This window comes from Calidris pugnax, unplaced genomic scaffold (assembly GCF_001431845.1).
Source record: "Calidris pugnax isolate Ruff unplaced genomic scaffold, ASM143184v1 scaffold208, whole genome shotgun sequence".
Classification (NCBI taxonomy): Eukaryota; Metazoa; Chordata; class Aves; order Charadriiformes; family Scolopacidae; genus Calidris; species Calidris pugnax.
In genome coordinates, this window is record NW_015090967.1 from 2,632,058 (window position 1) to 2,651,085 (window position 19,028).

At 38.4% G+C, this 19,028-nt stretch overlaps 1 protein-coding gene across 1 annotated transcript in view; it reads left to right on the plus strand.

Moving 5' to 3' along the window:
• Positions 1–19,028, plus strand: part of FOCAD (focadhesin) — a 113,591-nt gene that overhangs the window by 42,663 nt on the left and 51,900 nt on the right. The window contains exons 13-16 of the mRNA XM_014952613.1: positions 4,600–4,704; positions 5,081–5,182; positions 5,706–5,836; positions 8,657–8,783. Of these exons, the coding sequence (XP_014808099.1) occupies positions 4,600–4,704; positions 5,081–5,182; positions 5,706–5,836; positions 8,657–8,783 (465 nt within the window). The remainder of the gene's footprint in view (positions 1–4,599; positions 4,705–5,080; positions 5,183–5,705; positions 5,837–8,656; positions 8,784–19,028) is intronic.

The following is a 19,028-nucleotide window of genomic DNA, read 5'->3' on the forward strand; positions in this document are numbered from 1 at the left end:
TGATGATGGTCTTGAAAGTGTGATCACGCATTTCAAAGACCTTTAAGCTACAAAGATTATGCTGATTAAGGCACAAGATGGGCACCCTCAGTAAGTTCACAGGCGACACCAAGCAAGATGGGCACCCTCAGTAAGTTCACAGACGACACCAAGCTGGGTGGCAGTGTTGATCTGCTGGAGGGTAGAGAGGCTCTGCAGAGAGATCTTGACAGGCTGGATCGATGGGCCGAGACCAACAGGATGAGGTTCAACAAGGCCAAGTGCCAGGTCCTGCACTTGGGTCACAACAACCCCCTGCAGTGCTACAGGCTGGGGGCAGAGTGGCTGGAGAGCTGCCGGGCAGAAAAGGACCTGGGGGTGTTGGTCGACTGTCGGCTGGACATGAGCCAGCAGTGTGCCCAGGTGGCCAAGAAAGCCAACAGCATCCTGGCCTGTATCAGGAACAGCGTGGCGAGTAGGGCCCGAGAGGTGATTGTCCCCCTGTACTCGGCACTGGTGAGGCTTCACCTTGAGTACTGTGTCCAGTTTTGGGCCCCCTACCATAAAAAAGACATTGAGGTGCTGGAGCGGGTCCAGAGAAGGGCAACAAAGATGGTGAGGGGTCTGGAGAGTAAGTCTTATGAGGAGTGGCTGAGGGAGCTGGGGTTATTCAGCCTGGAGAAGAGGAGGCTGAGGGGAGACCTTATCGCTCCCTACAACTACCAGAAAGGAGGGTGTAGAGAGGTGGGGGTCGGTCTCTTTTCTCAAGTCACAGGCGACAGGACAAGAGGAAATGGCCTCAAGTTGCGCCAGGGGAGGTTCAGGCTGGATATTAGGAAAAATTTTTTCACTGAAAGGGTTATCGGGCATTGGAATGGGCTGCCCAGGGAGGTGGTTGAAGCACCATCCCTGTAGGTGTTCAAAAGACGGGTTGATGTAGTGCTGGGAGGTATGGTTTAGTGATGATGCTCCTTGTTTGTTGTGTGGGTGTCTATTTTTGTCAGTTAGGTTGACGGTTGGACAAGATGATCTCTAAGGTCCCTTCCAACCTAGAAGATTCTGTGATTCTGTGAAATTCAGGGAAGTTCCCAGAGAGTGGGGTAGGGGAGAAAGACCCCAATTGCGTGTCTGAAATAATAGTTGAGCTGTGATGAGAATAAAGCCAAGTGGGGAAGAGGAAAAAATACATTAAAGAAAAAAAAATAATACTTTGAACAGAGAAGGTAAGGTATTTCAGAGAACTACTGAGGAGCTCCCTTCCCCAAATTACATTAAAGCCCTGTTCCAAGGTGATGCTGTGAGGTGGGCTATCCTTTGACTTCTGTCTGGTAGACCCATGTGATATGTCTGAAAGGAGTTTGGGGTTTAAAAGGTTCTTAGTTGTTGTCATACGAGAGAAAATCTGAGAGAATCTAAGAACCATGAGGTACATTGCTTCTCAGGGAGTATGTTACTCTCAGAAGTACCTTATTTCTCATTATATTTTAGTCTTTCTTCTACAGGACTGTTTATTCTGGATGAGTTAAGTTTTTGATGAGAGAAAAGCAGATGGTTAATTTCAGAGCAACTTGCAAAGAACCACCATTGTTCTGGTGAAAGTCATGTTTATGGCCACTTAAGCGGAAAGAGTGGTACCCATCTATCTCATAACCTACCTTGAGTTGTTGCAAAGTTGGTGTGACTTTAAACAGTTAATGGTCATTTAGAACTGCATCAAAATTATCTCTGACTACAGCTGTCTTGGGCTACTCTGGTCTGCTAAGACAAGGTTGTTAGGTTGGCCTGGAAGAGTGTTGGTTAAGAATGCTGGTTGGGAATGTTCACACTGAGGCAATGCACTGGAGAATATGATGTAAAAGTGAATTTTGGTGGTTGACTTTTTCTTGTGGTCCATATGTTTTACCCGTAACTTTAAGATAATGGTAGTGTTTATCATAGATTCAGCTTTTGGAAGTGAAGAAGCAAAACAAAAAAACCCTGCAAAAAAAACCAAAAACAAAGCCAGAGGAATGCTTGAGATAAAAAGCTAAATTTGTTGCTTAGAGCTTTGCATATTAAAATGAGCTGATCTCACCACCAACTTGTACACTGATCAGTGCTCGAAGATATGCACAGTTAGATAAATAATTTCCACTTAATTATCTCTAAAATTGTGAAAATTGATTGAGGTATTTTACAACACACTGACTTTTGAAACCTACAGTTGCAGCCTAGATTCCTATAAAAGCATCCATACAGATTTCCAGTCTTCTGTTTGCATAAATCTAACAGTCTTGTGATACGTGTAAGGCAGGATGTTGAATTAACCTATTTGCAAATTACAGTTTCTGTATATAAGACTTTTTAATTCATCTAAGGGAAGAAGTCTTGCTCCTACAGTGTTTAGTTAGAAAAGTAGTCATTATGTGTGTCTGATTGGAGGATTGAATGTTCTTTTTGAAGTACTTGTCCTCTGTCTAGGGTGATGACTGTCTACAGTTTGTGATGGCAAGCAACAACCTTGGGAACAGAGAGGGAAGGAGACTGGTCAATTAGTCAAAAACGTGGGGAAATTTTGGTTAATAAAGGGATTTATGCTATTTAGGAATGCCAAGCTGTATTTGGAAAACCAGAAAAAAATAATGTATTATAGTTAATTCATTAGGTATGAGATTCTTAAATTCGAGAACAAAGATTTCAAGTTTGTGGAACCATGAATTTGAATTGCTCAGCTGTAAAGATAGTGATATCTTGTAGAACAAACAGTACTTTTTTTTTGGTCTGTAATTTGGAACCAGTAATTGTAGAAGGAAGTATGCAAAATCCCAGATGTCTTTGATTTTTATTCATTATACTTGCTCTGTAGTTTCTGTGGACTGGGGCGGACCTTTATACAGTCAAAAGTTTTATCATCTGAAGATACCTGCTCATGTAAAAATGCATACCAAGAGAATGTTGTAGCAGAATTTCCCATTAATAGTTTCTTGAACCACTGCATGTGTAAATCACCAATATACATATGTGAAGGGTCAGCCTTGCCATAATAAATTTTCAGAGGTGTAAGATTGCTGAATTGTAGTTTGGATCCAGTCTTGTAACCACTGAGTTTGAGAGTTGGGTGCAATGTTTCCCTTTTAGGGAACTTCTGGGGACTTCCCTGACTGCCATGACTTTTCAAATAGCATGGACTGTAGCTTGGCAACTACATCAGCCAGTTTCCTCAGGACTCTGGCAGGCATCTCGTCAGATCCCATAGACTTCTGTATGTTCAGGTTCCTCAGGTGGTCACAAACCTGATCTTCTCTTGCATTGGGTGGAACTTTGGTCTTCCAGTCCCTGCCTTGCAGTCCATCCACTCGAGAGGTGTGGGAAGAGAGGTTGCCAGTGAAGACTGAGGCAAAAAATTTGAGTACCTCAGCCTTCTTCTAATCCATTGTTGGCCAGTCCTGCTTGTCAGCGGGGTTACATTTTCTTTGGCCCTCCTTTTCTGGCTGACATACCTGCAGAAGTTCTTCTTATTCTTTGTATCCGTTGCCAAGTTCAGCTTCAGTTGTACTTTGGCCTTCCCCACCCCATCCCTACACAACCAGGCAGCATGCACCCTTGTACTCTTCCCAGGATACCTGTCCCTGCTCCCACTGCCTGTACTTTTCCTTCTTGCCCTTCAGCAGGTCTCAGCTCAACCATGCTGGTCTCTTGCCTTCTTCTCCTGATTTCTTAAACCTAGGAATCAAGAGCTCTTCTGCTCTATGGAAAGTGTCCCTGAAGTCTTGAAAAAAAGCCTTTTTCTGCTCTAGTGTACCTGAAGGAAGTTTCCCTGGGGGTCCTATTGACTAATTCCTTGAAGAGCTGGAAGTTTGTTTTCCTGAAATTCAGGGTCATAACTTTACTGTTTGCCTGCCCCACACCTGGACTGCAAACTACCCAGTGCGTGTTCAAATACAACCCAAGCTGCCTCCGATCTTGACATCACCAATTAGCTCAGTTGCATTGGTGACCACTGGGTTGCGTATCTCATCCCCTCTGGGAGGACTGTCTATTGCCTGGCTTAAGAAGTTACCCTTTTTGCATTCCAGGCTACAGCTTGCTGTGCTACTTTTCCAGTAGATGATGGGGTGGTTGAAGGCCCCCAGCAGGATGAGAGCCTGGAGCATGATGCCTCCTGTAGGTGGAGTAAGAAGGCTTCGTCAATAGGCTCCCCCTTGATCATGCAGTAAATTTTACTATTATATGTGAGAAGTTTGTAGAATATAATAGTAGCATCATCAGAATTCTTATGTAAGGATAGAACTGAATTGGAATAGCTCCTTCATTGATTTGGTATGTATTTCAAAGTACCGTTTTCAATTACACGTTCCTTTCAGAGTGCCTGTAATGGAAAATGAATTTATTGTGGAAAATAGATTATTGCAGTGGCTACAGCGGAACATGCATAACATGGTGCTTTTAAGATGATAACTTAAAATGAAATGTTTAAGTCCTATTAAATTGCAGACTTTAGAATACTCCTTTCCTGTTAGCAGCAAAAATAATGCAGAACTCTAGGAGTTTCTCATATGTTGTGACAAGTTCACTGTCTTATATAAAAGATAACATGTTGGCAACCTAGTTTCAAGTTTATTTTCTTTTGTTTTATTTTAGGTCCCAAATCTGATCCCAGTTCTGATATTTAAATTGGGAAGACCTTTGGAGCCTGCACTTTACAGGGATATATTGTATACCTTGCCTACTTTGGGTGTACACAAGGTCAGAATGAAAACCTTTTAGTAAAACAAAAACTGTATCAACGAGATCATTTATGAAAAATTATTTAGACTGAGCAATGCATAATTTGCTTAAAATAACTTATTTGTAAGCTTGAGCATAACTTTCTAATATATTGGATGGGATAGGGCATCTATTCTAAAGAGTGAAATGTACACTATCCTTTATTGTCTGCACTGTATCATAATTATTATGCACTAAAGTTTTTTGGAAAATGACTTCAAGTTTATTTCTGACATAACGCAGTTGGACAGTTATCTCCTTGTTGTACTAGGTTGTAAAATTGTAATTTGTATGTTTATCTTTGTTCTTGAACATAAAAAAAAAAAGTGAAATTTGGTTAAAAAATTTCTTTCAGGTTTGCGTACCTCAGATTCTACGTGCCATATACATGCTTGGGAGTGCACCAAAGCTTAGAGCGATTGCTCTGCGGCTGATGACATCCTTATGGGAAAGGCAGGTTAGAACATTCTTGTAGTGTTAACTAAGATAAGTGTTCAAAAAATTCATTACCTCTAACCAAGGAAGGAAATTAATTTTGGAACGTTACTTACACTAGTATCTCATTATCAGCAGTATGAAGTAAATGATGGATGTCGTGCCTCTATTGATTCTGTTTCAGTGAAAAATTTCAATAGTATGTCTTTCATTAAACCTTTCATAAAACCAGTTTGAGACTGGAATTAGGGGGGGGAAAAATGTTTGAAGGACAGCTTTCTGCTTTTCATAATGTGCAGTAAGACGAAGACCTTAGTTCTATGGCAGCAATTTGCTTCTCTGTTTATAAAGTAACAACAGAGATTCGGTGTGCAAAAGCCAATCGGATCTCAATGCAGCATTAGATTCCAATAATAAAGAAAAATTAAGTATGGTAAGCAATAAAAGTGGTATTTAGAAGTTATATGAATGCTAGCACCTTACATCCTGTGCTGTCACCAACTTTTAAAGGTATGATGATAGTTTTTATATTAAATCTTTTATAGGATCGAATTTACCCTGAACTGCAGAAGTTCTTGGCAATGTCTGATACGTCCTCTCTGTCTGTTGACAAAGATACGCAATGGGAAAAGCTGATTGCTAAAGCTGCGTGTATAAGAGATATATGTAGGCAGAGGTAAGTGTGAGTGTTATCCACCTTATGTCTTTGTTAGGAATTTTGAAAACCTTTTAGTAAAACAAAAACTGTATCAACGAGATCATTTATGAAAAATTATTTAGACTGAGCAATGCATAATTTGCTTAAAATAACTTATTTGTAAGCTTGAGCATAACTTTCTAATATATTGGATGGGATAGGGCATCTATTCTAAAGAGTGAAATGTACACTATCCTTTATTGTCTGCACTGTATCATAATTATTATGCACTAAAGTTTTTTGGAAAATGACTTCAAGTTTATTTCTGACATAACGCAGTTGGACAGTTATCTCCTTGTTGTACTAGGTTGTAAAATTGTAATTTGTATGTTTATCTTTGTTCTTGAACATAAAAAAAAAAAGTGAAATTTGGTTAAAAAATTTCTTTCAGGTTTGCGTACCTCAGATTCTACGTGCCATATACATGCTTGGGAGTGCACCAAAGCTTAGAGCGATTGCTCTGCGGCTGATGACATCCTTATGGGAAAGGCAGGTTAGAACATTCTTGTAGTGTTAACTAAGATAAGTGTTCAAAAAATTCATTACCTCTAACCAAGGAAGGAAATTAATTTTGGAACGTTACTTACACTAGTATCTCATTATCAGCAGTATGAAGTAAATGATGGATGTCGTGCCTCTATTGATTCTGTTTCAGTGAAAAATTTCAATAGTATGTCTTTCATTAAACCTTTCATAAAACCAGTTTGAGACTGGAATTAGGGGGGGGAAAAATGTTTGAAGGACAGCTTTCTGCTTTTCATAATGTGCAGTAAGACGAAGACCTTAGTTCTATGGCAGCAATTTGCTTCTCTGTTTATAAAGTAACAACAGAGATTCGGTGTGCAAAAGCCAATCGGATCTCAATGCAGCATTAGATTCCAATAATAAAGAAAAATTAAGTATGGTAAGCAATAAAAGTGGTATTTAGAAGTTATATGAATGCTAGCACCTTACATCCTGTGCTGTCACCAACTTTTAAAGGTATGATGATAGTTTTTATATTAAATCTTTTATAGGATCGAATTTACCCTGAACTGCAGAAGTTCTTGGCAATGTCTGATACGTCCTCTCTGTCTGTTGACAAAGATACGCAATGGGAAAAGCTGATTGCTAAAGCTGCGTGTATAAGAGATATATGTAGGCAGAGGTAAGTGTGAGTGTTATCCACCTTATGTCTTTGTTAGGAATTATTTTTTTTTTTTGGTTTTCAGAAAAGCTGTGTAATTAGTTTTACCTACTCAGTTATATTAATTGTGGGTAATATTTTTCTAGTTCTATGAGATACTGACTCAGGCATTGCTAATCTGTGCAGCTAGTGAGTTTCGGGTTCTATGTGCTTTCTATTCCCTACAGTATAAAAATAATGTGAAAATTTAGAAGTCTTCGTCCTGAAACAAAACATGCATCCTGTACTGATCCAGAGTAGAAACTTAAAGCATACCACCTCCAAATAATAAAAAGAGTGATGAAACATTAGGAGAAACAACTAATGATCTGTCTATCTTTTGATGTATTCAAAGAAAGATTGTGTGCTTTTCTGAAAACTATATTTTGTCACATGCAAATTACAGGCCTGTATTCAGATATAATACTAACCACAGAACTAAGCTGTGCAAGTCTAACTGGATAATATCTTGATCTTTTCCAGCTCTAACAATTCGTGAATATCATTACTTGATAATAATTTACAGTTCCTGTAAAGATTATTTTTTAATGTATTATCAATTACTTTCTGTTTTGATGTGCACAATACCATCTTTTCTCTTTGCCATCTACCTTTTGGGTTTCACTTTTCACTTTTCTTATTGAAGGTCAGTTACTAACAACTGGGAAGACTGATGTATCTTTCAATAACCAACTGAAACAAAAAAGTTATTGAAGAAAATACCCTTTTCTTTACCTCTTCAATCTTCTTCAATTTTTGCCAAACAGCATTTTTCAAGAAATAGTAAAAAAAAAAGTGTAAAGAGATAAATCTCAGTTCAGCGGTATACCTTTTGCCAGGCAAGTGGTGTAGTTCAGGTGTATCCACTTTCTTCGTGAATTTAGAAATTATTTGAAAGAAAGTGAGAGCAAACAGAGGAACCCTGAATGTTCCATGCATATAAATCACCTAGCCAAATGCTATTTAGCCCAAGTCCGTACAGAAACAGTATGAGGAACTGTTGAATCAGCAATTGACGCCTCCCACACCATGGCCCAATAAAACTGAATAGACACTAAAAGACTGGAGAGCAAACAAGCAGTCCACGCCATCATTGAAGGAGAGACAAATGACATTGCAGCAGCAAAAAATTTGGAAAAATGTTCCTATCTGATGTAAGAGGACCAAAAGTCTTGTGTCAGAATTTCCACTGATACACTGTAGTGAGTACTTATAGAAGACTATGTCAAAGAAGCAAAGAATAGTATTTTTAATAGCACATGTGGATTTTCCTTCTCAGTCATTTCTTGAATGATGTAAGCCTTTAGCGAACACAATATACTTGGATAAAAACTTCCATAGCTTAACCATTTGGTGATTTCTTATTTGGAGCTTGATGCCTGCTGATTTAATTCTCTGTGTCACTCAGCGTTTCGAGCTATGATATCCTCCCTTATGCCTTTTTTTCATTGCCAATTTTAGTCTGTTTTAGTTGTCACTTAAACAAAGCCAATACTTAATGAATTTTCATCTATAGAATAGAACTTGTGTGAATGGGTGAATATTGCTTTGTATCTTCTTGTGGTTTTTTGTTTGTTGTTTGGTTGTTTTGGGGTTGTTTGTTTTTGTTTTTTGTTTTTTTTTTTTTCTTTTAGGCCATACCAGCATGGAGCAGACATGTTGGCTGCAATTTCCCAGGTATTAAATGAATGCTCAAAACCTGATCAGGCTTCACCTGCTGCCATAGTGTTACAGGGTCTTCAGGCACTTTGTGAAGCTGAGGTAAGACTAAATTATCTTGTCCCTGTGTTTCATGTTTTGCTTGTGGATCATGGGCCTTTTTTCCTAGTTGGCTTTTTTTTTTTTCCCCAAGAGTACATTGGATTGTTGGAGATTTTTTTTCTGAAAACTTTAATTCCTGTCTTCTGATATCAGTTAATTGTTCCTGGGAAATTGTACTCTGAGCTTCTACTGCAGCAGGTCAGCTCTTCAGTGCATGTGTTGGAATTTTAGGTCAGCTTCTCAGTTTGTTTCAAAGACATCTTCACATGCATTTTTCCTTGAAGTTTGAAAGAATGGCTTTTTGGCGCATGACTCTGATTGGCTGAAAAGTATGTAAATGTTCTCATCTTTGTCATCACCTTATTGGCATGCACTCCTGGATCTTATTCCTATAGTGTACCTGATCAGGAGTGAAATCACTTGTAATGGGAAGACTTCTGTTTTACGTTAATGCACTCATGAAGGGAACAAGTAAGCATTGGAATATGCTGCTCGGAGAGGCTGTACTACCTCTATTCTTGGAGGTTTTCATGTTCCTTTTTGGCTAAAACTCTGAGAAACTGGGTCTCATCTCATAGTGACCATGCTTTGAGAAGAAGGTTGGACCAGAAGTATCCTGAGGTCTCTTCCAGCCCAAATTGTCCTGTGATCCTACAATATCCCTGAGTTAGGAGCCAAGACTTTTTGTTTCCACAGCGGCATCCCAGACGTGGTGATGCAGGCACAGACATGCTGTGAATCACACTATAGACAAACTGTGGACTATGCAGGCCATCTGAGTTTAGTGGACTGATGATAGCCTGCAGGAATATTTGATTACCCATTCTCTGCCAAACAGCAATTTTAGGCTTATCCGTTTCTTCACTTTTAGTGAAGTATTTACTGCAGTGAGGCCAATCCAACAACAGTCTCCAGCCATTGCAACATTATACGTCTGAAATCATGTCAGCAGTTCAGGAACAATATAATACATGGTTAGCACTCCACAGACATTATATTCAAAGTAGTTTAAAAGCTTCAGACAATGGTTACAAAGAACCAGCTAATTCAGGGTAACATAATTACTGTGTTTGCTTTTGGTATGGAGTTTGGTTCTTCTTAATGTCACATAGATTCGTTGAGTGCTAGCCTCAGTTAGTATTTAAGCAGTGTTTTCCTAGTCTGGATTATATTTAGACTTTTTTCATGCAAAGAAGCAGGAGCTAGGCCTGTGACAAATGGGTCATCCCACTATATAAACCTCATTTGAGAACAGATGTACTGTCCTACTGTTGAGAAGTGGAAGGCTGAGACAGCTCCAGATACTCAAGATGGAAGGAAGGAAGGAAATAATCACTTTGTAGAGAGGTGCCAGTTTTTCCTGTCTTAATTCTTACAGGCCCTCCTCAGCTTGCTTTGTTTCCCCAATTTCATGCCAGTGTAATGTTCTGGGAGACTAGACAGGCCACCCAGGTACACTGAAACTTTTAATAGAGAATTCTCTTGTGGTTTTGTGAACTGGGTAACCATTTGGTTTAAGTAATTCTGTCCCTTATTTAGTATTTAGACTCCAGTTTGCAGTGCAGAAACCTTAGACAGCATAATCATAAAGATTGGTCAGAGGGTTTTGTTTTGGTGCTGTCTTTCTCTGCTACTGTCTCAATAGATAACCATGGGAAAAGGGTTTAATCTCTGAGTTTTTCCCTGTGCAGCTGCTTAGGTGCAGGATTTTAGTGAGCAGCTAATTCAGTCAACTTCTTCACCAGTATAACAGATTATGTTTTCTTACGTATAGTGTTGACATATCTGATGATTAATACAACATGTGGCTTTGTCAAAGCTGAGTACTGAGAGTCTCAGGCTCCTTTTTAAAAGTAATGCCATAATAAAATGTTGATCTTAAAAAATTTTTTTGGGTCAAATGTTGTGGAAGAATAGTTTTCCATTTTGTTGACTGCAGTAATTTGTTTTGTGTAAATGTAATAGCTTTACCCAAAGTACATACTGCATGAATAAATTAAGAGTATTAACTTAGGTTTTGTAGGACTTAAAAGGAAGGCTAACCTCCCCCCTCATTTTTTTTTTTTTTTTGCTAATTATAAGAAAAGGCTTCTAATGACTAGTGTAGGGTGACTTGCACATCCTAAATGTAAAATACACACCGTTATTGCCAGGCCACATTTCCTATTTCTGGGCAAATATTTGGGGTTTTTTTCCAGTGATTTCAGCAGAAGCCAGTGTACTTCCTATGAGGCCATATGTCCAGGCATCTAATTGACTTCATGTATCAAGTAACGTACGCAAGCCAAGAAACATTCAAGAATGACAACGCACAGCATAGTATTTAAAATCCCTTTCTAAACTTTTTTGTGGAAGTGGTTTCTTGCTGTTTATTCCCTCTGATTACGTTGATTTGTTTTATTGATCAAAAAGGAACCAGCATAGCAGAGCAATATAACGAACTGAACAAATTATCTTGAATGAGTTTAACATTTAGTAGGAATTACAAAACTGGATGTTGTTTAAACAGCATACACTTAAAAACTGCACTCTTAAAGTAGTGGGTTTGTGCTGAGATGTTATCAGGGGGTCATTACCTTCTTGGGCTTATGTTTTTGCCACTTTCACTTTTCACTTCCTCAGGTCTGATTTGCTTCTCATTCTATTTTTTCCTTACCTATATCCTTAGCCTTGTACACATAGTTAACATCACAATTTCGATTTGAACTCTTTAGCCAATAATGTAGGTGCAATTCCTTACCTGTGCAGATCTGCTGTTGAAGGGAGCTGCCAGGTTCCCAGAAGGTTCTGTATAGGTAAGGGGCCACTAACAGTGGCTTTTAACGTGCATGTTCCTTCTGTTTGGTCTTCAACTTCACATTACATTCATGGCAGACTCAAAATAAATTAAGGAAACTCATGCTCTTAAGTACTTATAATCTGTTAGCAGATACTGGAAAGCTGCTTGTGTAGTCCACAAAAAGAATTCCGCTTTTGTAGCTGAAATTTCAGTGTAAGCATTTTGCATTTGAACATGGACGTACTCTGTAGACAGAATGCCGTGGCCAAACTTTTTTACTGTGGAAATGGCATTGAGGAGTCATTTGGCTGTTAATCTTTAGGATTAATAGTAGTGCTTCTGCCTCCATGGCACCATCATGTTGTCAAGTCAGCTGGTTTTGGAGTACTGGACAAAATGTGTTTTGCAAAGAAGATAGTTCTATTTACTGTAATTTATTCCTAGACTGTATTTGTCCACAAATGTCACAGGGTAGCAAGGGTCATTTTTCGTTATCACAGTGTGTGTCAGAGTCCAATAGTCTCTGACCAGCTTATTTTAGATACTCTGTGCATAGACTGTGTGATGTGTAATATCAAATTTACTTATTTGAACATAGTTGTTACATAGGATTTCTGATTCGGCAGAGTGATACAAAATACACCAAAATCACAGTACAAATTTAAGCTACTATCAGCAACATCACCAATTGGCAATATACAGTTCAATCACAATACCAATGTGATTCCCATTATCAATCTCTGTAATATGCTCACAATCATAATGCTGAGCATCCCCAGTTGTCAGGAAGGAGTATGTGGGTGAAGCTAGTTCAAGCCTGTTTGCTCTTTCTGAAATTATTTTATTGGTTGTCTACTTTTTATCCTTTGTGTTACACTGAGCCACTTATTCCCTCATATGCTGGTCTGGGTGACTCGGGGACATGTTCACACTCTTTTAATGAACTGGAGAGAAACGTTTATACCATCAGTTGATCCACTGAACTGTTTATAGCTATGTATCTAAAACACAGATTCTCTTTGTGTTGAGTCAATTTCTTTGCAACAGCTGTGGTTGGTCCCATGTATAGTTCTCTGATGGGCACATCACCTTTGCCCATCTGAGCCTTCTTCCACTGTAGGGGTTTATTGGTCAGTCAGCGTGCATAGTACTTATGCAAAGTAATGGCATGCCCTTTACTTTTGCAAGTTGCAGGTATTTTTGTAGTTTTAATGCTTTGTAGTAGAGGCCACGTCTGGTGGGTTTTGCTGCAATCACATGTTCTGGAGAAATTCTGATAGGTTTTATCCTAATTGTAGTTTAGAGGAGATTCTGAATTTCAGGTAATCATCATGAAAGACATAAAGCTGCTCTGCAATAAATGATGAATACCGTATGTTGACTTGGCTTCTGACATGTTTACTTCTGGATATACGGATTCAGTTTTAAGGTTTTACCAAAAAGCTAGAAAGGAAGACAGAATTCAAGAGTAGCTACCTGAGGATCATTTGAGGCCAATGACAGACAAAGGAATCTGTTTTGCATTTCTGCTGAACCTACTTGATTGTACTGGGATACCCTTTGTTGTGTATACTCTAGGAAGAGATGTTAAGGTTGCTAAGAGGTGATGGAGTTGTTTAGAAAGTTGTTTTAAGACCTATTCCTAGCTGTGTTTTCTAGGTTATTTGACAACTCCCTTTCTCCTTAAGTTATTTTTTCACAGTGCCGTAAGTTTTGAGCAGCATAAACATGTCTTAACTTCAAGAAAAAAAATCAAGAAGAAAACCCCTTTTCTCATTTGATTTCTAGGACATACATACAGTCTGTAAGATGGTGGCTGCAGCACTGTGATTACAGGGAACAATCAGCTATGCCAAACACAACCAAAAGTCTTGAAAGCTGTTGTTAGGCAAGTGTTCTGGTCCATGACCCACCCAAAAGGAGAGGAATCTTGCCATTTGCTTTCATTGGAAGAGATGGTGATACCTGTAGATACCAAAGGGTGAACCCAAACAACCATAAAGACCTAAGAAATGTTACAAGGAATTTTTGCACCTATTATTTTACAACTGTTAAAGCCAACATTTCTCTGTACAAAGCAGGTGGAATAGTCCCCGCGTAGCCTGATCCAGCTGGCCTTCCTGTGTGGGGTAGGTTGGGTTAGGTGACCTTTCAACCTAACTCATTCTATGAATCGGGGATTTGATCATTGATTTGATGCACCAGCCTTGCTGATGCTTGGTACAAATGGATGTTTGTCTTGGAGGAGATACTGCTTAAAATTATGTGCTTCTCTGACTTGCGTCCCCTCAGATCAGAAGTGGAAGTTGATTTTGATGTTGTTGTTCCCTATTTTTTCCCATTTCCCACTCTCTTAGGGCAGTAGGTCACCTGAAGGAAGAGTGCTTTTTCTTTCCTTGGTATCAGTAAATCCTAGCTTTTAGTTTTTCCCCTCTAGCAGTACACTTGTTATTTTAAAATAGATTTAAAAAAAAAAGAAATGCACTGTACCAGAAGCACTGAGAGCTTCTAAGTTATATGATTGTTAAGATGTCAAGAGGACAATGGTATGTCAATTTTAACTAACCTAGAATCAAAAAAAAATACAGAGAACACAAAGATTATAAACACAGACTTTAAAAGAACTTTTACCAAAGTATGACTCTAGTGTGTGTAGATCTCTGAACATACATTTTCTGATTGACTCTTTTTCTGCAGATAGTGATTGGCATATCAGTGTCATGAAATAAAGTTCTCTTCTCTTGGTAGTTTCCTATTGTATTTTCAGAGGACAACTTTGTCTAGTTGAGTAGTGACTCTGGAATCTCTTCCTTTGGGGTTCATGACTAGCAGAGAAAGTTCATCACAACGTGTTTATCACAGTCACCTATTCCTCCAGAGAGACATCATGTCAAGGTTATTAATATTTTTTAACCTTTTTGTTTATTTACTTTTAAAAAAATCTTCTATCTTCCCCACTGTTCCCACCCCCTGCTCCATTGGTTTCTTCACAGTACTTCATTTGGTAGGTTTTCTGTAAGATTACCATAATGTTATGAGTCTAGAAAATACCTTCTGAAAGGAGCCAAAAGAATTCTTCAGTCTTAATCTTTTAAGAGGTAAAAAATATTTTTTGAGGAAATTTAGTGTTATAGCAACTGAGGATGAAGGCCATTAATGACAGGCCAGAATGCACAGCTGTGGTCAGTGATGGTTTTGATATGCTCTAGCTTCTGTACTTTTAGTGTGCCAGATGATGTTTAGCCAGGTTAAATCATACTCCTTCTTCAGATCAAATCACCACATTTATTTGCATTATTACTTAGTCTGAAGTCATGTTAGATCCAGTTCAAAAACAAGCATTTAGTTGTCAGAAATGTTTGGACAGGTGAGACATATAGTAAGTTCTCCTTTTTCTCAGAATGCAGCAAGTTGTAGTGTATTCCAAACTGCAGTACTTCTTTAGCTAAAACAAAAAATGCTGCCTCTCTTAAAAAATCTCTCCGTCCAAACTGTGCTTGGCTGCTTTAATGAATATCTTTCTGTGGAAATTTGAAATTGAAGTAGAGTTTAACAACCTGAATGGACTCATATTGGTTCTGTTGCCCCTTAGTAACCAAAAAAAAAAAAATAAATAAATTCTTCCTCTTCTCATACCAACAGTGTTTACAATGAGAAAAATGTTACTTCCTGCAAGCTCCCACACTATTAACTGAATATGCAAGGGCAGTGTGTTATTTTTGGTTGGGAAGCATGCAAAGTAAACAGGCCTTATATTGTGGCAGAAGAGAATGTAGTAATTTGAAGGATGTGTGTTTGTCTTAAAGGCATCCGATAAGAAATGAAACACACAAATATATGCCTGCTCTATTTTAAAGTTATTTTCTGATATTTAGAAAACTTTCCCTCCTTGCATTCTTGAAAAAGCTACAGTTTCTAAAATGACTTTATGATTCCTGGGTGCAGTAATGCAACTTTTCAGACATTCTCACCTTGATTGCAAAGAACCTGAATTTGGTTGGGCCTTTTTTTGATCTGACACTTAGGTGTTGGATTATTGAATTAAATTTTCATGTTGAAGCTGGCAGCTATCAGAGTGGCATCTTTTAGGACCATCTGCTTTATACTGGGAACTCTGTTGGAAGGGTTCTTTGCAAGAGCAGAAGCATTGTGTGTAGTGTTAATATGTTTCTGGATGTCCATTAAATTCAAGGTGCTTTTATCAGACCAGAACTATCATACTGTACGAGAGTTTTAATTTTGTCATGAAATGCCAAAGGAACCTTGCTCAGTGGTTCTGAATTGTGATTAACTAATTGAACACCACTGAACTGAAAATATTGTTGCTCAAATTATGATGATGTCTCTGCAGTTTTTTGTTTTCATTGAAGAAAGAGTTTGATGTAGGCTGATACTTATTTTTGTCACAGTGTTGAATTGAATGTGCAGCGGGGTTTGAATTTGGAAGGCTGTCTTCCCAGTGTGGTCGTGGACCCTAGAAATGTGAGCAGTTCCTCAATACAGTGCTTTTTAACTAGGTGCCAGAATAATATGTGCCTTTCTAACCTGAGAAGACACCAGCTTCTCCCAGCATCTCAAACATTCTGGAAGACTTGAGCCTTTGGTTCTTTGATTTTATAATCTATGTCAGACTGGAGCTGCACACCTTTGGACCTTGAAAAACTAACTGATACCATGCATCTGGGATATTGTCTCAGTGCCTGGCCAGTACTTCAAGACCTCATCCAAACTGAAGATTCTTTTTAATTCCCTACCCCTCCCCACCCACCCCCACTTTAGGGCTTCAGATAATGGCAGTCTTATGATGAATGGTCAAGTCTGAAACGTTGGCAGATTTTTTTGATAGATAAAGTACTTTCTTTTGTTTGAATCTCCTTTTATTTAAAAACAAATCCCCTAAATATAGATACCATGAAAGTGAGTAAGATAGTGGTCTTTACCTTTTGCCCTCCAAAGCGATACAGCAGCAGTGATGATTGAAGAAATGGAAACATTTGATTGTGAAAGGCTGAAGACTCACAAAAAAGTGTGAATGTAATCTTAACATCTTTTGTTTAGTATGTTCCTGCCTTTTTTTCCTAAGGAGTTAATCTCTCAAGTAATGCAGTTTCTTAGACTTGGTGTATTTTGGGACTGTGCATTATGTTTGGTATGCTGTGATCTTAACTGAGATAGCATGTTGACAGTTGCAGCCTCGTAATACATTTCAGTGTGTGGTGAGCATGCTGGAGACTGGCAAGTCATTGATTACAACAAGAGAACAGTCAAAATTGCGTATTCTGGCATATGCATATTGCTGCACTGAAGCATTTCGTTTTTCATCACACCTTTCTGCAAGTAAAGGATGCCTATACTCTTCAATCAAATGTCTAGCATTTGGAAAATCACTTGACAACACAGACTGTTTCTTTTAGCCAGTAGAAAAATTGAATTTCACCTGGACTTCCACTTCTCAAGATATAATGATTTGAAATCTATTGATATATCTATGTTAATATAATACTGGAATATAATAACATATACCTATGTTAACATAATACTGGAATACTGTATAAGAAACACTATAATCATTGTAATACTATTGTTGTTTATATGTGACTTAATGGAAGGACAGTATTTTTGGTATACCAAATATACATAATCCAAAACCACTATGTTGTTTCAATGTAGCTGAAAAAGGCGTTGGATATATATTTTTCTGCAGATTTCACTTAGCTCCATCTGCCATTGGGTTTAATACTTAAAATGCTAACACCGAAAATGCTAATTGTTCCAAACAATTATCATAGAGTGCCATTTCTCCTTGTTTAGATGTAGTATGGATAACTGCTAAATCTGAAGCTTCTGTTAGATTGCTGTCTACTTTTTATGGCCTTTTTTTCACCTGGTATGTTTTCCCCTTTAAAAGGCTGAGTATATATACTCATGCGTTTCTCTGCCATAGCTATTTTTTCTTTTTCGTCTAGACTTTGGTTCTAAGCCTGATTTGTTACATGTTTGGTATGTTTCTTTGGTTTGTTGTTGTGGTTTGAGGGGGTAAGGGTGTTGTTTATTGGGTTGCTTTGCAGACTATATGTGTGTGTGGTGTGGTTGTTTGGATTTTGGCTTTGTGGCTGTTCCTGTTTTGCATTGTTTTTATCTCAGTGGAGCCTGAAATCTGAAAGACAAATGGTAGCAACAGATACCAAAATAATTCTGTCTGGAAGTTATGGTTGCAAAATCCGAAAAGTGAAATCCTCCCCAGGAAGTAATGTGGTTTGACCAAATGCTGCAGGGATATTATTTGAGTTTTCACTAGAACGCACTGCTTCTTAAAGGGAGAGCATAGACAACTGGAAAAATCTCACAAGGAAAAACGGGAAGGTGTTACTACCAATACCACTGTCTAGCTAAGTCTTCCTGTGAAACTCAACTACTTCTTTTGTGACTTGTGTATAATTCTTCAGGTAGAAGTATACCACAGGCTGAGCATCTTACAGATACTTTTCAATACCTAGAAATGCAAAATATTGTACTCACTGCTCATTGAGCTGCCATGCAGATCGTTAAAGGTGAAAACTAGCCAGGTGAGGCTTGTTTTTATCTAGGAGGGGCTAAGTAGGACCAGTTATGGCTCAGTGCTGTGCTGTGCTGACTTGCAGCACTAGAGAAAAGTGAAAAATGAAAGCTCACACTTCAGCTCTGCTACTGCTGCACAGCAGTAACCCCTTTACTTCAGGAGGACCTTCAGTTTGAAGAAACCAAAATGCTTTTGTAACAATTAGTCTGTACAACTCTCCTGTGAGTGTTCCTTTTTACAGCCTGGAAAAATCAAAGCCTTCACTTTCTTCCAAAGCTTCAGTGAAATAAAACTCCAGTGCCTGCTTCCTCAACCTTTCATGTGACCCAAAAGGTTACTTTTTTCTCTCTATGCTGTAAAATTTTGTAGTAATTATGTGGGGCACTGAATTTCCAGGTGCAGTATCTCAAGTGCCTTGATGACAAGTTGCTTAATTTTAGAGACTCATGACTTTAAATGAAGCATAGTTTGGTAAAGTGCTTAAAGCTAATCATAAACTTAAGCACAAAAAGTGATCTTGTATTCAGTAGGACTGTTCATATCTTTAAGGCTAGGCTAAGAGTGGAATGACTTTTTGAGCTGAGATGTGGGAATTGAAGAATATTCTCCAGAATATTCTTCCAGATGGCTGTAGTGAATTAGCTACTGACTTGATACCTAGAACCAATATTTTCATGTTTTCTGTGAAACAACACTGTAATACAGAGGTTGCTGTAAATATGTTTTATAGTGCACTTGGTTCTTGTTTGTAGTCAGTGTAATGTCTATGAGCCCCAGAAGTCATTGTTGGCTAGAGCGAAAAAGCCAAGAGATTTGCTATTTCTTATTAAATGCTGAATGTGATTGTTGTTTGGTCTAATGAAACCGTTCAACTGGGAGAAACAAGCTATAGAACTTCCTTCCCCCC